Source organism: Heloderma suspectum, chromosome 5 (assembly GCF_057233095.1).
Source record: "Heloderma suspectum isolate Gila_16-S chromosome 5, 16-S_ref, whole genome shotgun sequence".
In the NCBI taxonomy this organism is placed as follows: Eukaryota; Metazoa; Chordata; class Lepidosauria; order Squamata; family Helodermatidae; genus Heloderma; species Heloderma suspectum.
The window spans coordinates 223,200,734-223,223,827 of NC_139462.1; the positions used below are offsets into that span (position 1 = coordinate 223,200,734).

Here is a 23,094-nt window from a genome sequence, read left to right on the forward strand (position 1 = left end):
TCAGCCCGGAGACAAGCACGGTCTTGCACTCCCGCACACGCTCGCACGAAGCTGTGCTGGCAAGCAGTCCCACAAGGTAACGATTTTCTCGCAGAAATTTGTCCTCCCGATAGTAACAGGGGAGGGGGACATGAAATATTCATCACATGTCCCTTTAACTGTCTAAGGGTGCCATCTGCGCGCCATCAGCCAAGAGACTTGGAGGGCTTGAACAGAACGTGTGTGTGTGTGTGTGTGTGTGTGTGTGCAGTATTTAAAGGAAATGCAGAAACGCAAACAATTTTGTTCTTGAAGCTTGCAGGCAAGAGGGAGAACAAGATCATCAAAACAGCTGCTTTGAGGACATTTCCTTTGCTGTCCACTGGGAGGAACTGTAAATCTAGAGCCCTGTTCCCAGGGGGCTAATCTGAGAGCAGCTGCAGAGTAGCTAATCTTTACGCAGGTGATCCCAGCGTAAACATGGCCAGCTCAAGTGGCTGGTTTATCTTAGAAGCGCCTGCTGGCACAACCCATTCAAAGCGTTTCAGGAAAGTTTAACGTTTAACCTTGCTGCTGCACTTAGGTGCTTCCTCCCTCTGCTCTCGCAAATTTTAAAAGCCAAGAGAGATCTTTTAAAAGACACAGGCATGACAGGGGAGAGGAAGAGAGAGGGCAACAGAAATGCAGTGTGCCAAACGCACAGGGCGGGCCAGATATTGTTTTGATGAGAACGGGAAGGAGCACAGGTGAGAGACATACACCAGACGTACAAAGGGTAAGCCAATTTCATAGCCATAAGGGTTAGGAACTTCAATGGTTTCTAAAGTCCACAATGGAACAGTTTGATTACAAGAATGGCAGAATGCCCACGAAAAGCTCACAAACCAAATGCTAAAAAAAGCAGCTCCAAACTGACTCCATCACTGGCCATCACGTGCACAGGCCCCGTTTCAGTCCATTTGGGATCCGCTGCCAACATTTGGGGCTGTGAATTCCAAAACAACCATCGCAAAAAGAAACCCAGCATGCCTACCAGCTATGGCTCGGCCCCTGCTGTGGTTATGCAAATCACATGCAAATTAGCTGCACGTAGCCAAAATATGCAGATTGGCTGCAGACCCAACAACGTACGGTATGGGTCTGTGTAGCCCGCTGATCCAAACTATTGATTTCTATCACATACGCAGAAGAGACTTGACACTATTCCGAACACTCGAGGTGAGTTGCAACATCCCTAATCCTTGCAAAATCATTTTACGATCAAGGCAAAAATGGCTCCCCCCTCGACTATGAATAACGGCAGCGCAGGCTCAGCTTACAGCAGTTTAGCCTAAGCTGGCAATTTACTGAATTCAATTAAAGGGAGAGACGCAGGGGTCAAACCAATCTAAGTGCATCCGCGATACACATTTGTGCTGGTTTAGCTGGATCGATTTGCAATCCATTTACTTAAAATTGGCACAACTCTTCCTTATATTAAATAAATGAGGCCCAAGTGTCTCTGGGGAGAGAATAAAGTTCAACAGCTGCTAAGGAATCTGCAAGCAGAGGATTAAAAATGCAGTCTCTATAGTGACCAGATTTCAACCTCCCTCCCCCCGCAAAGGGCATTTGCCGAGGAGAGATGTCAAGTGTAGTCATTTAGTACAATCCTGTGGCCACTAGTCAGTGGCTAGACGGCCACAGGATAGGTCGGTTCCCGGGAACCGACCCCCACCCCCTCCCGTGCCTAGGGATGTACGGACTGTGTAAAATCTGCTCCGTCTGTGGTTCGTGGATTGTCAGTAGCCTTTTGTTCCGTTGTCCATCCACAGACGGATGCAATTTTTTTTTCGGCGTGCAGAAAAATACGCAAATAATGAGGCCTTAGTACATAATATTTAGCGTATTGTCCCACATTCCATTCAATGTGCCCTCAGCAGAAACATGCATATTTTCCTACGAGTTTATATGCGTAAATTTCAGGAAAGTAAAAAAATAATCCGGAAGTCCACGGACTCCGTGCTCCCACTCGGCAGCGGATTCCACAGGTCAAATTCTTAGAAATCCGAGCTCATTTTAGTCCCTCTCAAATTTCTCCAGCATTCCTACCCGCGCCAACTCCTAGGCAGCGCGGACTGGCCCCGTGCTCCAGCCTCAGAAGTGCCGCGCACAGCGGGGAAAACAGGGTGTTCCCAGGGTGGGCCGGGAGGTCAGTAGTGCCAGTACAACACATCCTATATGTCATCCGGCCGCCACTTCCTGCGCTCTGAGGTCCCGCAGCTAGACAGCCAAAATCTGTGAAAAGCTGGAAAAGCCGGGCAGGGGAAGCAAGGAGGAGACCCGCTCCTCACCACTCCTCCCGCCCTGCACTGGATAGACGGTCGCTCCTGGGATCAAAGGCAGCCATCGATCCACATAGGATTGCTCCCTTGAAGTACCATAACCTTGATCCTGGACACACAAAAAGTCAGCTCTCAGCAATACACCTGATAGAAACCCGAGCTTCTCTATACAACGCTTGCACGACATGAGCTGAAGCTGTGTCTTCAACTTAATCCCCCATGACTCCCCCCTGCAAAAAACCCCTATGGATTGGAATTGTGTGGGGTTTTTTTGCAAATTCTGTTTAAAAGCCAAGAGGCATTTATTTATTTATTTTTAAATGGGACACTTTCACCAGTCCTGTGAAAAGTTGCAGGAGCAAGTGCACAAGAAAATAGCCTGGGGAGGCCATGGAGGCTGACCCTTGCCTGGGGATGCAACTGACCCGTTTTTATTTTGCACTCCCCCCCCCCCGCACCCCTTGCAGTGTGTTCTTGCCAATCGCACAGGGCACGGGGACTCTCCACTCTACAGGCCTGCAATGGCTGTTGGAGACTAGGGACTGCTACAGACACACTGAGGCTTAGCGGCATGGGGCACCTCTTATCAGCTTAGGCTGGTACACCAACTTTGATCCCAACTGGACAGAGATAGCCTAGCTACAGTTATCCATGCTCTGGTAACCTCTCATCTGGATTACTGCAAGACGTTACACGTGGGGCTGCCTTTGGAAACGGTCTGGAAGCTTCCACTGGTCCAAAACAGGGCAGCAAGATGGTTAACAGGGACTGGCCAATGAGCTCATATTACGCCGGTACTTTTCCAGCTGCACTGGCTGCCAGTCCATTTCCAGGCCCGATTCAAAGTGCTGGTGTTAACATTCAAAGCCCTTAATGGCTTGGGGCCAGGTTATCTGAAGGAACACCTCCTCCCATATGTACCTGCCCAGACCCCAAGATCATCTCCAGAGGTCCTTCTCTGGAAGCCCCCGCCAAAGGAAGTGAGGTGGGTGGCTACTACGATCTGTGGACCAGCCTTCAAACCAGGGCACCTGAAATACTGCTTTGATTTCTGCCAACCAATCCAAAGGTTTCCCCTCCCATCCATCAGATGGCAGTTTTATCATGAATTGACTCAGTAATATCAAAAGATATATTCATTATCAAGGGAGAATGGGGAGTGAAGAGGAAATAAAGTTAACTATTTTTGGTGCAGTAGTATAGAACAGTAGGGTTGGAAGGGGCCTATAAGAGCATCTAGTCCAACCCCCTGCTTAGTGCAGGAATCCAAGTCAGAGCATCCCTGACAGATGGCTGACCAGCCTCGTCTTGAATGCCTCTAGTGTAGGAGTGGCCACCACCTCCCTAGGTCATTGGTTCCATTGTTATACTGCTCTAAAAGTCAGGAATTTTCTCCTGATGTTCAGCCAGAATCTGGCTTCCTGTAACTTGAGCCCATTATTCCGTGTCCTGCACTCTGGGATGATCGAGAAGAGATCCTGGCCTTCCTCTCTGTGACAACCTTTCAAGTACTTGAGAAGCGCTATCCTATCTCCCCTCAGTCTTCTCTTCTCAAGGCTAAAGATGCCCAGTTCTTTCAGTCTCTCCTCACAGGGCTTTGTTTCCAGTCCCCTGATCATCTTCGTTGCCCTCCTCTGAACCTTCTCCAGTTTGTCTGCATCCTTCTTCAAGTGTGGTGCCCAGAACTGGTGATGCCTAACCAGTGCTGAGTAGAGGGGAACTAGTACTTCACATGATTTGGAAATTATACTTCTGTGAATGCAGCCCAAACTAGCATTTGCCTTTTTTGCAGCCACATCATATTGTTGGCTCATATTCAGGTTGTGATCTACAGCAATTCCAAGATACTTCTCTCTTGTAATATTTTTGAGCCAAGTATTCCCGTCTTGTAACTGTGCTTTTGATTTCTTCTTGTTCTTCTTTTTGTTCTTGTTCTTCATCATCATCATCATCAATAATAATAATAACAACAACAACATAATATGATAATAAGCATTATTATTGTAGTTGTTGCTGTTGTTGCATTTGCAGTCTTTCCTCAAACAATTCACAACGCTTTTTTCAAACAAGCCACAGAACACAGAAAGTTCATTGTTATTGCCCAAAAGCCAAAACACCAAAAGAAAGAGATCCTTTGTTGTTACCAAGACTTCCAAAGCATTTTGGGACTGTGGCAGGTTTGCAAACGTCTGCGAAGTGGACTTTAGAAGCAAAATGTTCCCAGTGGGCCCAAACAAGATTTGATTAAAACTATCGCCCTTCACTGGGAGGGAAGCAGATGGTATTTCTGCAGGAAAGTGGTGCAGCAGCACACGCAAGAGTTGAGTGAAAAACTCAGAACTGGTCACTGTTAGGAAGAGCTCAGCTGAGTGCAGTGACAAAATGCTAATTTAGCACACTGGGTGTTTTGCTGAGTAAACTGAAACATCCATAACTGGATTCTATTTGTGTTCAATCAGCTAGTTTAAAAAAAAGAGAGAAAGATTAACTCTCTGCGCGTAAAGATAATTTGTCGGTATTTAATTGCTCATTTTAGAAACCCTTAAAAATGAATCGCTTAACTTGGATTAAACATGTTATGTACTCTAGCCAAGAAGAAAAAGCATGCTTCAAAATGTGTTACTCTCATTCAGCTCAAGCTGAACTGTTCTTACTGTATTATGAATCGCCCTGAAGGACAGTAGACAAATACCTTAAGGGTGCATGGCTGGCTGGGGAATGCTGGGAGTTGTAGGCCTTTTATCTGTCTAAACATGCATAGGATTGTGCCCTAAATAAATAAAAATCTTTTGAGTCTCTTCCAGGCATTGCCCACTCTACCTTGTAGCCTGTGCCTCCTTTTTGATCCTGGTCTGAGACTGTCACTCTACCAAATTCAACCCAGCAGGGGTCTTTATGCCGTTTTACGTATGTAAAAAAGGCTCTAGAGGCCGATTCACATGCTCAAATCTATCTGAGCGGTTCGCCAATTGCTCAGCATTGTGAGTTACCACAACGTTCCACCAGTGGAGGCTGGTGGCTCCAATGTCAGTGGGCGGTGCATCCGCTCTGCGTTTCAGTCAGAACTTCTTTAGAGTTGCAAGACGTAGAGCCCACGAGAGAAACACTGGATCCGGCGCCAGTGCAAGGCTAGGCTGTGAGGCTCAATGTTGAAGAGCCAGGATGGGATCAAGGTTTTAGCCATACTTGGAGCAGGCCCACTGAAATCAACGGGGACTTCTCTTAGTCATGAGTAGCTCAATGGCCATTGATTTCAATGGGTTTACTCCAAGTATGATAAAGTTTGGAGCCAACCCCAGGTGCAGTGTGAGGGTTAGAGCACTGGACCAGGACTGGAGGGACCTGGGTTTAAATTCCCAGCCAGCCATGAAGCGCATGGGTGACCCTGGGCTAATCACTACCTTTCAGCTTCACTTACCTCGCAGAGTTTGTGGGAAGGATAAAAAAGGAGGGAAGGAGACTCATGCATGGAGTCTTGAGCTCCTTGGAGGAAAGGCAGGCTATACCCAACTTAGCAAATAAATAAATAATGCTTACGGGTGAAATCGGAGGTTAAGCTGGAGCTGGGCTTGATCCCTCCACCTTGTGAGTTTTCCTCATCTGATTCCCAGCCTGAAGAAGCCGAAGAAGAGGAGGAGAAGGGTGAGCAGGAGGAAGAGGAGGAATAGGGGGCGTTGTCTTCCAGTTCATCGTATTTCCTTTTTAATACCCCCGTCATGGTCGCTGAGGAGTTTTCATATAACTGTGGAAGGGGAGAAAAAAACAGCGATGAGTTTTTCAATTTTAAAATGGCTCAATTTGAGCCATCTTGGACAAGGCTTTTCAGTAAAATCTATCCAGAGAAAGAGAAGAGCCCTCTCTTGGATGTCACAACTCAAGTGCCAGCTCTGAAAAGGGTGTTTGAGCAAATCCCGGAGTTTCCCCTGGAAGCTTTCCAGGAGTAACTCAGATTGGTAATGGGAAATGAACTTCCCTGAATGACAGCTTAACCCAGCATTGCCCAACCTGGCATATGCTGGCTGGGGGATGATGGAAATTGTACTCCAATGTATCTGGAGGATGCTAGGTTGAGCTAACCTACCACCACCAATCTTTTCCAAAGCATAGAGTACTGGACGTGAACAAAAGCACATGTACCATTCAAGCAAGGCAACGGCGAGGCACAAAAGGCCTGACCAGCACACTTAGTGCATGTGGATCTTTTCCCCCTTATTACCCTCCCACAAAGACTCTTCTGCAATGCCCTGGGGGGTTCCTTGGCAGCCCAGTTAATGCAGAAAAGGGCTGCTTGTCCGAAGAAACTTTTGGAAGCCATCGATTTACAGAGAGATACGATCAAGCTTCCTTCAAGAGTAACTCCCTGCAGACATATTTAGAATTCCCCAGTAAAGAAACAGCTCTCTCTCTCTCTCTCTCTCACTCACTCACACACACACACACACACACATACACGGTATCTTTGAGATACTTCCAGAATTGACAGCAAACAGACATGGTTGCCATAATACCCCCAACAGGGAGACAGAAGGGAAAAAGAAGTGGTTCAAACCCCACACGTCTGATGTCACTAACAGTTTCTGAAGCAATTGAGCGTGCAAAGTGCTGCATGCTTAGCACCCCATTGTGCCACCAATGACAAAGGGCATTTTAGTGCCAATTTCACAGGTGAGATAACTAAAGCCGATAGACACCAACACATTGCTCAGTACAGGATTAACTACTAAGCAGTACACACCACAGTGGGTGGGTGGGTGGGTGGAACACTGAAGAGGTACAGTTGGGAAGTGGGCACACAAACATGTCAAACACATCTCCAGAGTCAGACTATTTGCCCCGTCTAGCCTTCTATCGCGCATTCCAGGCGGTGGTACCTCACTACCCAACACTTTTAGCTGGAGGTTGAACCTAGGACCTTCTCCATGCTAGGCAGATCGGCTCTACCACCGAGTGATGGAGAAATGCAGCCCAGTATCCACCTTTTCACACCACCTGGTGTGAGAAGAAGCAAGGAGGAGCGAATGAATGAGGAACACCAGCTGTTCTCCCACGACCCTTCACAACAGGGTCAGGTGTAACCCAAATGAAAATGTTGAAACGGGACATTCGAGTCCGAGACGGGGTCTAGGTGCCAGATCACCTTTCTCGAAGGCCTTTCATCAGTGACCAAAAGTAAACTCTCAGCCTTCTTCGTTCTTAAGACCTGGATCCAAAGAGGCAACATCTAAAAGAGGCTTCCCCAATCCGGTGCCCTCCAGATGGTTTCAACATCAATTCCCATGGGCCCAAACCCACATGGCCAATGGTCAGGAATGCAAGCAGATGTAGTCCAAAACATCTGGAGGGTGCCAGATTGCAGAAGGCTGATCTAGGAGATGGTGTGGGTAGATTGTTCCAAGGGGAAACAGTAGACATCCATATATGGACAATGGTGGATGGGGATGATGGACATTGTAGACCAACAGATCCAGAGGCTGCCAGGGTTGGCGAAGGCTGCTATATTGCCAGTGGAGGTTGGTGGCTCCGATGTCAGTGGGGCGGTGAATCCGCTCCAGGTTTTAGTCAGAACCCTACAAGAGCTAGCAACTTGGATAGCAACTTTAGAGTTCTGATTGGTTCTCACTGAAACCCGGACTGGATTCACTGCCCCACTGATATCGGAGCCTCCAGCCTCCACTGTATGTTGCAAACCATTTTTGATCTCCCCCCCGCCCCCAAGTTTCAAAATTGCCCTTCAGTGAGGGGCTGGCAGGGGTTGATGCTTGATACAAAGCCCCCTTTGGGGTTCAAGGAATTAGCTGACCAGAAATCTGGACACTGGCTCTGATCTCCTCTTACGAATGGGTTGAACCTCCATCTAATGTTGCACTTGCAAAAACTGGAGGAGGGGGGGCCAAACAGAACATGAACTGGAGTACAACATGTTCCCCCATCACACAGCCTCACGTTTGGCTGGCAGTCGCCAGGGCTATGCCTTTAATTCGGTCCCTTTCTACATGGCTGCAGCATTAGCTCAGGCCAATTAACAAGGCCACTGGGCAGAGAACAGCATCAAACAGCAGCCCCTTAGGGGAGAGAAACCCCAGCCTGGCGTGGGTGAAAGACCAAGCGTGGGGAGAGCCAGCTCTCAAGATACAGCAAGAGCTGCCTTGCACTCCCCGTCCACCGCTCAGCTGAGCTGCCCGGGATGAGAGACCGATCGCTGGCCCATCCAAGCAACAGCACTAACAAAACCCACCAGCCAACCAGCTCATGTTTGCATTGCTACGTTTTCTTCATTTTTTTCCAGCTGTCCAAACAAACAAAAAACCCACAGCCTTTTTGGAGATTTTGCCCTGTAGCTTCTTTGGAATCAGTTCCATGAATCCGAAGACGCACAGTGTTCCCGTGAAAAAAGCACCGGTTCGACAGCAACCTGACTGAGACAAGGGATCAACCAGGGCTAGGGGGCTTTGCCAATGTCCACCAAAATATCTTCCACATGCATGTGCAAGGGGGCAGAGAAGCTCCTTCCTCTAGTTCACCCTTCCCCAACCTGGCGCCCTCCAGATGGCCCCCATAACACCCAGCCAGAAATTACATTTCTGCAAATGTCAGGATGCGATTGTGTTAGGGGAAGAGGCACACGTGCGTGGAATAGGAACGGACGTGCCCCACCAGGCGGGGCTCGGTTGCTTGGCCTGCCTGCTTTAGGCTGCAAGCCCCACCCACACTGCGACACCTTGCAATTCCAACCGTCGAGCGCAGGGGGCACCGTTGCAGATGGGACCGATGTGACGCTCATTCCAGTGTCTGTTACGAGCTGGATGATGCTCAGCCTCACAACTCCAGCCATGCCCTGTTTTCCTTATTCACAAAATACCAAAAGCTTCCGGCTGGCTTTGAGCAGACAAAAAGGGCTGGAACAGCACAGGAAGCTGCCATACTCTGAGTCAGACCATGCATCCATCTAGCCCAGTATTGTCGACGCCGATTGGCAGTGGCTCTCTAGGGTGTCAGGAAGGATTCTTTCTTTGCCTTACTTGGAGAAGCTGGGGATCAAACCTGGGACTTTCTGCACTTGAAAGCAAGGGCTCTATCACACTGAGCTATGGCCCCTCCCCATCATCCAACCAGCCACGACTGAAAGAAGGGCTCCTTTTGTCCTAGCCTTTAAGGTGGGTGAGCTTTTGATCCTTACAGTCTGGAGATTTTTTCAGTAGGGATCCTCCTTCCCTTCGAAAACATCAAAGTATTCAGTGCTTCTTACTGAACTTACCACTTGTTTATTTGAGCCTGGATGAGCACAGAATTAGACATCACAACTAGGCTATTACTCATATGGTGACTCAAGCCAGAGCTGCACACACCGGTTCCCCCCCCCACACACACAAATGTAACAATGAGCTTGGGGAATGTCGTTTGCCACAGAAGGAGAACCCATCTCCCCTTTCAACCCCCCATCTGGAAAAAGGATGTGGAGGACAGACACGCCACCAACACACCCTTGCGTTTCAATATACTGAATGCTCAGTTGCCGGGAGGGTCACACTAGCCGGGCATGCGCTGTTTTGTGTTTTTAAGTAGGCAGCAATATTCTACATTGGTCATGCTTAATTTCCCAACCTGAGGCTCTCCTTCAAAGGTAGAGATTGTTGACAGTAAACTGGATCTGTTTCTGGGTCACCTGTAACTAGGGATGGGCGGATTCCCCACCTGCTGCTGTGGGGGGAATCCACCCACGGGAGGGAGGCGATCCGTTCTTCTCCCCGGAATCCTATGGAGCTGGCTCCGCTCCGTGGCGATTCCGCAGAGCCGCACGCCGGCTCCATACGCCTGCCAAATGGCGATACGGTAATGGCAGCCGCCATTACCGTATCGCTATTCGGCAGGCATATGGAGCCAGTATGTGGCCCATGGAATCGCCGTGGACAGGAGCCGGCGCCGCAGAATTCCAGAAGGAGGCGGAGGTAAGTGGCGCTACTCCGCCATGGACTCTAGAGGCCGGATTCCTTTGAATGGCTTCATTGGGGTCTGCAGCGGATTTCTCCGCCATCCCTACCTGTAAGTATATTTGCCATATCAAACGTAAGCGTGCCCAATGAATGCCCATTTCTCTCCAGAAAGGGAGAGCCTAAATCAAGGCCTGATCTACACATGCAGCAAAACCAAGTGGCAGAATGGACTGCTTAATTTCAGAGTGCCAAATAAAGGGGTGGGGGGAAGATGGTCTATAATCTGCAATGTCGCAGCAACGAAAAAACTAGCATAGCAGATTCTGTTGCAACTCTCCTCTTGCTATGCTGTTTTCTACTTGCAAGAAGGTTCTGTTTTTTAAATGTCGGAAGGATTCACAAGTGACATTCCCACCCCCACCCACCCCCAGCAGTCTGACGCAGAACAGTCCATTCTACTATCTCATTCTGCTGGACGTGTAGACCATCACTACACTTCAGCATTCCGAACCGCCCTCTCAAGTTTTTGAAACTTCTGCATAGGATGATTTTAAGCTGAGCAGAAGCATCACCCAAAAGATGAACTTGGTGCATCTGCTCAGCCGATGGAAGGCCTGCCACACCGACACACAGCTGCCCCTTGGATGGTGGCGTTTAAAAGGGCTAAACAGAGTACAGACCTGCTTTTCCAAAGGCTGCAAGAAAAGTTAAACATTCACTAGGAGCTGGCAGAGATCTGCAATTCTGCTGATCTTAGATGTGGAAGGAAGATTATGGCAGTCCCTCTCTTTTAACCTCTGCCTCCCTACTAAACTTAACACTAAATTCTGCACGCGAGTGCACGCGCGCACACACACAGCAACCATCTGTTCAACAGGTGAAAGCACAGGGATCGGTACACGCTGCCATTCCTCTTGCCATGATCTGTGATTGAGGCAGCAATCCTGCTCCTAAAGATGGCACTGAATAGAAAATCGCCTTTACATCGTCAAACTAGCAGCTCGGGTGGAGGCTTCACCGCTTGGAGCATCACGCCTTCCCCCAAAAGTCACACCATCATTTCAGAAGACCTGCATGGCCAGCTTACTCCCTTAACACCCTCCGCCCCCCAGGAGGGGCACACCCACCCCACCGTTTGACAGAGGGGCAGCCAATCTGGTGCCTTCCAGATGTTTTGGACTACAACTTCCATATCCCCAGTCACCATGGCCAATGGCCAGGGACTGTGGGAGTTGTGGTCCAAAACATCTGAATGGTACCAGACACCCTACCCCTTAACACTCTCAAACTGTGAAGTGGGCGGGCTCCCCCAGGAGAGAGGGAAAACGTAGGACATATGGAACGGGGCAGGGAAAGACTGGATGTCAAGACAGTGAAGCCTCCTTCCGCACAGCACCATCGTAAGCATGTTTACTCTGAAGTACGTACCAGTGCGTCCAAGGAGCTTCTCCCTAGTAAGTATGTGTAGGATTGCAGCCTACAGTAACCTTCTTCCCGCTGACCCATTTCATCCTTGACTGTGTCCAAGCAAGGGAGCAAAGGCCACTGGTGGGCCGGCCTCTGCTGGCTTTTTGGCCTTGATCCAGAACAGTCCTGCTTCCTCCCATCAGCTTCGGCCCACGTTTTTACCCGACACCTGGCTTATCCCCCTGGAAGCAGTCCATCTAGCCTCAGAGGGACTCATGAATGCGAGAGCTGCAGGAAGAACACACACACAGCTCAGGGGGAAATCCGAGGACGACCCCTCCTGCACGAGCCACATCAAAGCAAATGACCGTGGCGCAAGAGTGTGCCACCTCCTTCCCATTTGTCCCAGTGGAGTGGCTGTGCCTTGGGCCCTCTCTGTGCCGCTCCAACAAAGGTTTGGCGTTCTGCCCCCTTCTCCCCTTCAGCAGGGCCCTCACCCCTGCTGGGCTACAAAACGCATTCGCCCTTGGCACGCACATGCAGAAGCGGACGTCTGACCCGAGTCCCAAGTTCAGAGAAAGGCGCAAGGCATCTCATTGTCCTGCGGGACTCACGAGGTGCCACTGGATGTCAGCAACGGCGCTGACGGCCACAACACGCGAACCCTAGTGTCAGATGCTCAACCCCCAGGCTTCCCGTTTGCTTGCTCTCGGATGGTACGACCGTGCCGGCCAAGAGAGGACCTGGCAAATCTATCGGTAGTGACAGCCTGAAGGGCAGCCAACAGAGCTCCGCAGACAACCAAGGAGTTCATACTTCACAGCCAAACTGGGAAGAACTCAGGCAACAGAAAGCAAGGCCCACACCAAACCTTGGCCTGTCTTGTATAGTTGCATTTTTTAAGCAGGTCTGGGGCCAAATATTTTCATGAGCTGCACAACGCAAGCACAATGCCCCAACACCCTTGCTAGCTGAGATGTCCCCCTCCCCCAAACAGCCCTCCACACCCCCACTGTTCAAAAAAGGGGCCCCTCCAACATTCATGCGGGGGGGGGGGGGACAACAGGAAACGTTAATTCTCTAAACTTCCTTAAGTCAACTTATCTCAGGATCCAGGCCCATATATTAAGTGTGCATCCAAAGAGTGGGCCAAAAGTAAAAGAGTGCATGGAAAGCCAAACGTTTGCACATACATGAACTGTACAGGTACACTGGTTGGGAAGGTGGCATTGGCCAGAGCTCCCTCTCCAGAGCAAGTACTGACAAAGTTAATGTTGGCTCTGTGTAATGTGTGAACTCTCTCTTTTAACACATAGTCACATATTTGTACATACATAAATATACAAAAAAAATCTGCTTTTTTCTCTTTTAACACAAATTCTCCACCAACAGCCAACATGAATTATGTTTCAGGATTGGTGCAAAACAGCTTAAGAGGAGGCAGTGCTCAAGGCACCCTGCCAACCATGCCCTTTTCTCAAGACCCAACACTGAGGGAAGAAAGGCACTTTGCACATGGTCAGACACTCTTTATTAGTCTCTCCAGAAGTTCCAGGACAGATCACAACTTACGACAGCCAGGCATGGAGTATTGCTTCAAGGATGGGGAGAGAAAAGAATTTAAATTGTTTCCGTCCAAAAGGGACGAACAGGGAAAAGTGGCTCTTAAGAGGGGAATGAGTATGTTCCATTATTGTATGACACTGTTGATACAATATGCACAGATCAAGCCAGGCTTTATTCTTAATTAATGGGGAAAAGCTTTTAGTGTAATTTTTCTCCCCCTACTCACCCCAAAGGCATCAATCCCATGGTCTATTTTCAGACCCCTTGCTTTATTAGCTTAAACTGGAATTGTGCCCAGGTAAAGTTTCCAGAGGGCAGCTCCACACTTTATGTGAAACCGATGGCAGAGGAAGCGCACATTTGCTACTCTTTCTATTGCCCGTATTCGGGGATCATGTGCAAAGTGTGGGGGGGGGGAGATCCTGTGATGACAACATCTGACCACTGGTCATGCCGGCTGGGGCTGACTGGAATTTTAAGACCCAAAAATCTGGAGGGCCCCTGGTTGAAGAAGGCAGAGGTTGTTTCTAAGGACAAACTAATAGCTTCTCAGCCTCAGCTTCCATCTATAAGCAAATCATAACACTGGGCTACCTCACAAGGTTGTTGGAAGAGTTACTGAGACAAAGCACGAACGTTAACATTGTGGAAAAGTGCTATATAGATCCTAAGTATTGCTGTAACTATGGCTTAGTGGTTAAGATGCTGAACTGCAGACCGGAAGGTCGGCAGGACAGCAGTTCGAGACCCGAGTGTCGCGTGATGGAGTGAGCTCCCGTCTTCAGTCCCAGCTCCTGCCAACCTAGCAGTTCGAAAGCAAGAAATTGCAAGTAGATAAATAGGTACCGCTTTGGTGGGAAAGGTAACAGCGTTCCGTGCACCTTGGTGTTCAGTCATGCCAGCCACATGACCATGGAAGCGTCTTCGGACAGCGCTGGCTCTTCGTCTTAGAAATGGAGATGAGCACCACAGCCTAGAGTCGGACACAACTGGTTGGGGACACCTTTACCTTTTATACATGTCTGTATCAGTGCAGAATTTTGATGACTGCACTGACATTGTCACCGTCGAGTACGCATGGGCCCAAAGCTTTCATTGTTTCAGATTGGAACTGGTATGGCCAGATCAGAATTCTGCCCCAGGGCAACCTAAAGTCCCGCCTGGAAACTTTGAGGGCTCCAGTAACATCTGAGTACTGCATTTAATTGCAGTAACTCCTCCATTCCAGGTTTTTATATAGACCATAAATGCAAACCTAAGAATAAAATCACATCCGCAGACAACAACAGCACAGAGCTGGGGCGACAGGCTGTTTTGCAGCCAAGTGTCTGGATCCACCTTCCCCAACTTGATGTCACCCATATGTTGGGAGTACAACTCCCATCATCCCCAGCCATGCCAACGGGTGTGTGGGGGGTGATGCATATTGGAGTCCAACATGTCAGCAAAGACATAGATAAGGAAAGGTGAACCACATAGAAGACACCAGGGGGCGGGGAGAAGATGAAGCAGAGGACAAAGAAATGTTTTCCCCTTTCTATCATACATCTCCACAAACACGCAGACCCCCTAAAACTTCTTCACAGATCCCCTCTTGAGGGATATTGTGTTGGGCTCAAGGCAACTGAAAGCTTGCAGTGGCTTCAAAGCAAGGAGAAGTCAACCTTGCAGAACCCCCCTGCTTCCACTCTTGGAAAGGGGGGCTATAAATGGATTTTTAGGACACAGGTCTCTTGTGGGCTTAAAGTTGCGATTCCCAGGGGAGGTGGCCCACTGTCACCCTGCATGATCCACTGCTCGCCTTCCACTCCGCCTCCTCTAGGGACAGATCCATCTTCTGCCTCATCTGTTCTCCATCAGGTGAGGCCGAATGGTCCAGAGACGCCCGGAACAGCAGTTAATGCAACAAACATGCAGTGCGGCAGACCCTATGAGGACAGGTAAGCCTCTTACACGTCCATACTGTAGATGTGAAGCCAGTTGGCATCGCATTCTGTCATCAATTTTAATTCACAACAACAACAACAGAGTGTCACAGTGAAGTTTGGCTGGTCTAAATAGAAAAGGGTGAGGCAGAGTGGAACAGATGATGAACGTTATATTATATATAAGTAATCTGAAATAAAAATGTGAATCTTCTGTCCTCTTGTTAAGTTGCCAAAAGAGACATTTTGTTCTGGGCTTCCACTTCTTACTCATCTCGTTTGACCGAGAACAGCCTTTTCTTTTTTAAAAAACAAAAAGTACATGATGGAGCAGATCAAACCCGCAGGAATTCCTCTTTGGCACGGCTGACTCCTACTATCCTGGGAATACTTTCCTAACAAAATATTCAGCCCAGATGTGCATTCCACTCTCATTTGAACAGCCAGCTTCCAAGAGAGGGGCGGAGGTCGTGGCACAAAGGGAAGATATGGCGGGGTGGGGGGAACGACCTCGCACAATACTTGCGGCTCTCAGTAAGTTCTAAAGGGGGCAGGAATGTTGGAGGGCTTAAAGACAGCTACTTTAGCTCTCCTCCTCCACAGGTGTGTCAAAAGCAAGTACTTTGGAGTGAAACAGCTGAAGTAAAATATCTTTCAGGTGGTTTCTAATTCATTTGAGCCAGCCAAAAAGAGGGAAGCAGCCCCCCAAAACACAGGTAGAAATAAAACTTCACGGGAGCCCTGGAGCCACGTAATGCTGCAATGCCATTTGCCAGCATGAAGTCGCCGCACCCCCAACCCTCGCCGCCTGAAGCAAAATATGAGCTGGTTAAAAAATGCAATAAAAGTGGACTACTAATATTTGTGAGCTCATTTGCAAACCTACTGTACAAGTTAAGGAGATTAAACAAATCTGCAGACACATGCTGGTTTTTGGAGAAAGGCAAGGAGGTACAGAAGGCCCGGAATGAATCCAGCCCCTCACTGACCACTAGGAATGGATCTGCACTTGACATTTCCCTACGTATTGCCCACACACCTTCAGTCATCTCTCTGCAGCCGTAAGGGCTAGAAACTTGCTTTTGTACAAAAGAAGTGACCCTTCTCAGGACAAAGAATTCTGTCTCCCCACACCAAATTTTCTGCAACTGGTCAGGAAATCATGGGATATACACGGTAGATAGATATATCTCGATGGTAGATATATGCATAGACACATCCCAGCCATCCTGTGCCACATAAAACGTTAAAACATATTATCAAAAAGTTTTTATTTTATTTTAAGAGTGCCACAAATCTTAAGCCTCCCTAGTTGTGGCCACTTTGGGGGTTGGAGAGAGAACCTTTGTGTCAGAACAGCCAAAGCATGCAGTCATGGGAGGCGTTATTATAGGTCTGTCACATAATAAAACCCAACCCCGTGACTTTTTGGCATTTTACCTTGTGTGAAGCCCATTTTCCCTAGGCACTGCCAGCCTCTTTCAACATCAAGGGGTCCATTTTGGAATATGCCATGTGATGGGTGAAAAATGATGCCTCCAACCACGTGCAGAGTGCCTTCCCCCTCCACCACTGAGCAACCACAAACCAACTTCTGGTATTGGGGGGGGGGTAGGATTCCTCCTTTGGAATTTCAGGCCCTCCCTCTCCTGAGAAAATCGCTCCAGTTTGGCTGCCTGAACTTATGAAATATCATTGTTTGCAAGAGTGAAGCTAAGGACATTTACTTGGTTGTCTTAATGCCAGGCTGGGCACCAAGGCTCCTGAGGCATTTGCCAAAGCTGGTTTCATGCCTGCACAGCCGATGCCAATTGTGGGCGCCCAAGATTGGGCAGACATGATTTACAGTGGAGCTCTACCCTGAGGAGGCAAGCGAACCAAGTCGGTGGCACCATCGCACGCATGTTGCCAAAGCTCCAGGCTGCTAACACCCACCTACATGGGAGTTATTTTCAGATCCCACGGCTGTAAATAACACTTGGTTTCCTGAAGAAATGACATCGTTGAAGAAAACGTTCGGGGGATCGAGGGAGTCCTCTCAAAGACAGGTGCCTTGGGAGACTCATGTGCAAAGTTTAAGACTGCTGCCAGATTTCATGGAAGGGACCAGAGAACCGGCTTTGCATGTAGATGCCTGGGATGACAACTCCCATCATCCCCAGCTGGCAGGGCTATTGGTTGTCCAGCTGTCGTGGAACTACAAACAGCGTGGCATGGCATAAAGGCAGCTTTCTATGTTCTTGTGGAGTCAGGGCAGAATTTTCTTCCTAGTCTACTGGACCTGGCCTTGCACTAGGATAGAGGTTGTTAACCAGAGCTCCCCCCACCCCCTGCCAGGCTAATTCCAGCCCCCTGTGGGATACCCAGCTGGTCAAGCTAGAAGTTGGCATCTGCAGCAACTCTGGTTGCAGGCTGTGCATTTTGGGGGTGGGGAGGCCGAGGTGCTGACCTCTCGCTTGTTTCTCAAAACCAGCCTGCTCCAAAACTCATTGAGGCGCTGGAACTCTTCTCTGGCGACTGTATTCTCCAGCATCACAATGTTACCAACTCTTCCAATTTGGAAAAAGGGAAAAGTGAGGAAGCTTCCTTTCCTGGTTGCTTGGAGGCAATGAAGACTCACCATAGGTGAGCAAGGGAGGGGCTATTTACAAGCCTGATTCATGGCTGCCTAAGGAAGCTTGTCACATTCACAGACCTATGGATCACTGTCACATGAAAAAAGAATGTTGCCTGGCTGCTTGGACAGTAAGAAATGTGATACTAGTGCCCAAGAATCTGAAGTATTTTTTTCTACATCTGGAATGTATGCTGGAACAACCTACATTGCCCCAGAAGAGAGAGACAGATAATAATTTTGGTGCTTTCCTTTAAAATATTCCAAATTACTTCAAGTACTACTTGTGTGCAAGGCGGCAGCGGCAGGGGGAATTCCACTGTAGTAATTTGCACCCTGACTATACCCTGTGATTTTCTATGCAAGTATCTGGGGGAAATCACCATAAATGAATGCATAGAAGAAGTCCTCTTTCACACACAGGATTGCTTAAGGACGGGTTCAATGCGATTCAGCAGAGTTATTTCTAGCAACAGTAACCTGGGATTCCCGCTCCCTTCAAACAGTCCTTTTTTAAAACCTAGCTGGCTCTAAGGTTTCATAACCTCTCCGTGGCTAAAAATAGACCTAGGGCCTGCCACAGGATTGGGGGGGGGGGGGAAATCACACATTTCAAATCCCAGAATAAAAGCATGAATCAGTTGCGAGTGTGGGAAGACGGGAAACAAAGCCCTATGAAGAGAGACTGAAAGAACTGGGCATGTTTAGCCTTGAGAAGAGAAGACTGAGGGGAGATATGATAGCACTCTTCAAGTACTTGAAAGGTTGTCACAGGGAAGAAGGCCAGGATCTCTTCTCGATCATCCCAGAGCGCAGGACACGGAATAATGGGTTCAAGTTACAGGAAGCCAGATTCCGGCTGAACATCAGGAAAAACTTCCTGACTGTTAGAGCAATACTACAATGGAACCAATTACCTGGGGAGGTGGTGGGCTCTCCCACACTGGAGGCATTCAAGACGAGGCTGGACAGCCATCTGTCAGGGATGCTCTGACTTGGATTCCTGCATTGAGCAGGGGGTTGGACTCGATGGCCTTGTAGGCCCCTTCCAGCCCTACTATTCTATGATTCTATGAAGGCCTCTCTCTTCAGCATGCACAGACCGATAAGGCAATTATCTCCCCACCTCTTGCCCTACCCCAGCAAGACTAAGATGCTTGCTGTCTCCTGTGGCCTTTCTTTTTGATAGGGGGGAAAAGTTTCTAACCCTATGGTAAACTCTCAGAAAGGAAAAGATGGAAGGAAGCAGCATTCCCAGAAGTCAGGGTTCATGGCCTTACACTTTTCCTCCTCCTTCCAAATAACTGAAGCAAAATAAATGGTACAAAGTCTGTATATGCTAATTTTCTTTCACTTATGTAATTCCTACGTAAGGTCACAGGATTAAGTTTTTCCTGGGGCAGAAGTGTGAAGATTTTAAAACACAGAACACACACACACCAGGCACTCATGCTCTACCCAGCCACATCCCTTACAGCAGAGTGGGGGCATCAGATGATGCTACACCAAGTACTCTGGACCACACAAATGGATGGTTTGCAAAATCCAACCATTTCGTCTTCCACTGAAGAACGTCATCCCGAGAGTGGGAAAATGCCCACGCAAGCCTCACACACTATGGAGTGGAGCTATCATTTGGCCCCACTCCATTTTCTCTGTTAAAGAGCCAGATGAGGCCCCCACACACAGAAGCCTCTGTCTGTCTGCAGCAGCTCCCCGTCCCAATGCTTGCGAGGCTACAGCCAGACAGCGCCCCCCCCCCCGGCCCTCTTCAAAGTGCCACCCCGCCCCTTTATCTACTCCCCCTCCTCACTATCTCAGGCTTGTTCAGGCAGTGGGCTGTAGCAGCCAACACAGCCAGGAGCTGCTAAGGTCAACCAGAGGCTTCCGCACACACGCAGGCAGGGCGCTTTGCACGCTCCTGCATGAATCAACCCGCAGTTCACTGTGAAAGGTGAATACACCGATAAATGCACTGACGGGAAAAATAAGCGACTTGGTTGTTTTATATATTATTTTAAATCCAGATTCGAAGGGGGATACCAGTGTAGTCCATGCAAAAATACAAACTGCCCTCCCTCTGTGCCTAGGCAAATCCAAATCCTCTCTATGATTGCCCCGATGAATAATTCAGAGCAGCTCCTGTGTTTGTCCTCTGGTCGGAACACGCTGCATGCTTTACCTTTCAACTTTACATGTAGCTTACCTGTGCCTCCCATGCTCTACAATGCAGGAGACCAGACCAGCAGCGGGGGACCTTTCAGAGTAAGACATCCGCTGTGTGCCAGAATTAAGCCACCAGATCTGGATGGGCCCAACATACAATGACTGGGCTTCCAAAAAAGGGCAGGGGGGAGATGGGAAAGAGGAGCGCCTGTATCAGCAAACGTATGCAATTGCTGCGTCCTTTCAGATTCACTATACAGGACACCGAACCTTTGCACTGAATCTGACTTTGGCACAGTTCACAATTGACAAGAAAGCAACTATAGACTGCTGAATAACCCCAACAGGATTGTTGCGCAAATTGACAAGCTGACACACACAAATACTCTCACGCGAAGTTTAGCACGCATGCTGCTATTTTGACACGCACAACCTTGATCTCATATATGGCTAATGACAAGATCAAAGGCATTCAGAATGGCCCAAATCGTTGCAGTGCTCAAGGAGGAAACCCAAAGGGCGCAACTCCCTCCCCCCTGCTCCTCAATTATTAAAAGGTGGTGCCATCCACCAGGAGGTTCTCACAGGAGTAAGGTCAGCATTAACAAATGTTACGTAGCAGTTCCAGTTGAAACCACGACAGCGTGTACTTGGGACCCACTGGGCTAAAGGCAGACGCCTGCGTGCAGGCAGAACAGCCCAGTCATGGCCGGATAAGCCTCCTGGTTCTGCTTCCTGTGCCTACAAAAAAAGGGGAGCCCTCTACAGCCCACAGTTTAGTGGGCTGCATTAGTGGGTGACATCTAATTGCAAGAGCCGAAGCTAAACGGTAGTGCCACTAAGAACAGCAATGTGGCCATGCTGTCTGGGGATGATGGGAGTTGCAGTCCAACACATCTGGAGGGCAAGATGGTTGGGGAAGGCTGCTTAAATCAGTAAGATAAAAGAACCCCAGAGAGATTCATGACGGTACATGCTCAAGAATTAGGGGGGACGGGACGACGACACAGCCACCTGTCTGTGGTTGCAGCAAACCATCCATCAATTATAACAGGCGCCATTTGACTGCTTCCGCTAAGCAACCCTGCAGGTCAACTGGGCAGGCGATTTCCTGAGAACCACAGGTAAGTCGGCCCCAAGAATTCTGGAAGCAGAGCAGCACACAAGCGTAAGAAGCAGCTAGCCGCCTCGCCGTATGTATTTGAAGTGCACCATTTACATTCACTCAGGAATCCTTACAAATAACCCTGAAAGGTAGATCAGTGTTCTCTCTGGTGCAGGCAGGGGCCTATGGCAGGAAGAGAGAGGTTTGCCTGAGGCCACTCAACAGGACAGAGCCGAGATCTGAACTAGAGACTTTCAGATCATGTTCCAGATTAATCATTACACCAGCTCCCATGCACAACCAAAAAAAATCAAGAGAACGAGCATGGACCCAGGAATAGAGGGTAGCCCTTGAATCTGAAACATCGGGCTCTAAGAGTCTACTCGTCTGCTGTGGACACTCTCCAAGGCCTTGTCATCCCTCCTTGGCCTCAATTCGCTTCTCTGTAAAATGGGAACAGTAACCAACTGTATGCCACAGGGCTGCTTGCAGGGATGTTTGTAAAGGGCTTTGCAAATCCTTTAAATGTGCAATAGCAGACAATTCATTCTTCAATAGTCATCGGGAAATCCTGCTTGCTTTCTTTTTAACCCCCACCCCACCCCACCCTGCTCTTTAGGCAGCATTTGTCTGTGCAAATAATACCTTTGTCCCAACTCTGACATCTGCTTTGCAGGGAGCAGATGCCAAGAGGGTGCATGTAACTCAAGAGGGCACCATGTGGCCCCAAGTTAACTGTCCTTTCCTCCAACTTATTATATTCCTCTACGGGGAGGGACATGAGGGCACTTGGAAAGAAAAATATTTTCAGGATTTCTTAAAAATACATTTTAATTGCAGATTAAAGCTTCCACCCTAAAACCAATCAAGAGGACTGAGAATAAGCAAAATGGAAGGAGGCTTGGGAAAAAACTGCCAATGCTTCCACATGCAGAGTTTGACTCGGACAGAAAAAAAACGCATCCAGCATGTACCGAGAACTAGCAGATAACAGCGAGAACTAGCAGATAACAGCGTTACCTCTGAAGCGAGACCATGGCTCTCTTAATTTTAGCAACAAGAACCACACACAACTGATCTCAGCTGAGCACTCTCCATTTCCGTGTCAAAGGCCTTTTAAAATTTGAATTTTCCACAACACCAAGGGGCCTTTAGCTTGTTTATTTCCAAAACTGTATTGGCTGTGGAGGCTTGCATCACCACAATCAGGCGTTTTCTGTGTTACAGATGTTAAAACAACAAAAAATACAAGTATCAGGATTTTATGTTATTCATACTTGATGATACCCTAAGGAGGAGCCGGGACTCTTTAAGATGGCAATGTCCCCCACCAACAGCACAATCCTATGCATGTCTACTCAGATGTTAGTTCCACTAAGTTCAATGAGACTTATTCCCATGCAAGCGTGCACAGGGCTGAAGCCACAGACTTTATGCATACTTACACTGAACTCACACGCAGCCTGACTATGCAAAATTTTGCATGCTTAGGCCTCCTGAAATCTAACTCTGCATAGGACTACAGCCTTCATCGATTAACAGGCTAAAAGCCAAACTAGACAAATACCTTTAAAAAAAACTTTAGTTATCCTGACTTCATTATCAAGAAAATTTGCTACACGGCACCCAAATCACTTTCGGCCTAGGGACTGTCCAAAGAGCTTGTCATAATGGCCTTTCAAGAGGATGAGTAAGTGACACCTCTCCGACTTCTCTCTTGGAATGCTACATACAGACTTGTCACACACATACAGCTGTTTCATGAACAAAGCTGGTACTCATCAATCTGCCTTTGTACCAGTAGGTGCTGCTCTAGCTACGAGGGAGAGACAGAGAGACAGACTGCATTGTGAGTTCTTATAAAACAGCAATTGGAACAGAGACTGCTATTGCGTTGTTGGTCCTGGAGAACTGAAAAAAAAAAACACCCATGAAACACAAAGAGGTGGTCCCTTTGACTGGTTTTGTTTGGAGAAAAGTACACAGACTTCCAGGTTTCTCAGAGTTCTGACGGGTAGAAAGATATGCTCAGATATGCAAAAAAGTTAAAGATGTAATAAATAAGCCATTCAGCATA

At 48.4% G+C, this 23,094-nt stretch overlaps 1 protein-coding gene across 1 annotated transcript in view; it reads right to left on the reverse strand.

Annotated features, from left to right (window-relative positions):
• Window positions 1-23,094, reverse strand: part of CSRNP1 (cysteine and serine rich nuclear protein 1) — a 35,794-nt gene that overhangs the window by 9,188 nt on the left and 3,512 nt on the right. Inside the window, exon 2 of the mRNA XM_084859408.1 lies at window positions 5,841-6,045. Coding sequence (XP_084715534.1) covers window positions 5,841-6,021 — 181 coding nt within the window. The 5' untranslated portion in view covers window positions 6,022-6,045. The remainder of the gene's footprint in view (window positions 1-5,840; window positions 6,046-23,094) is intronic.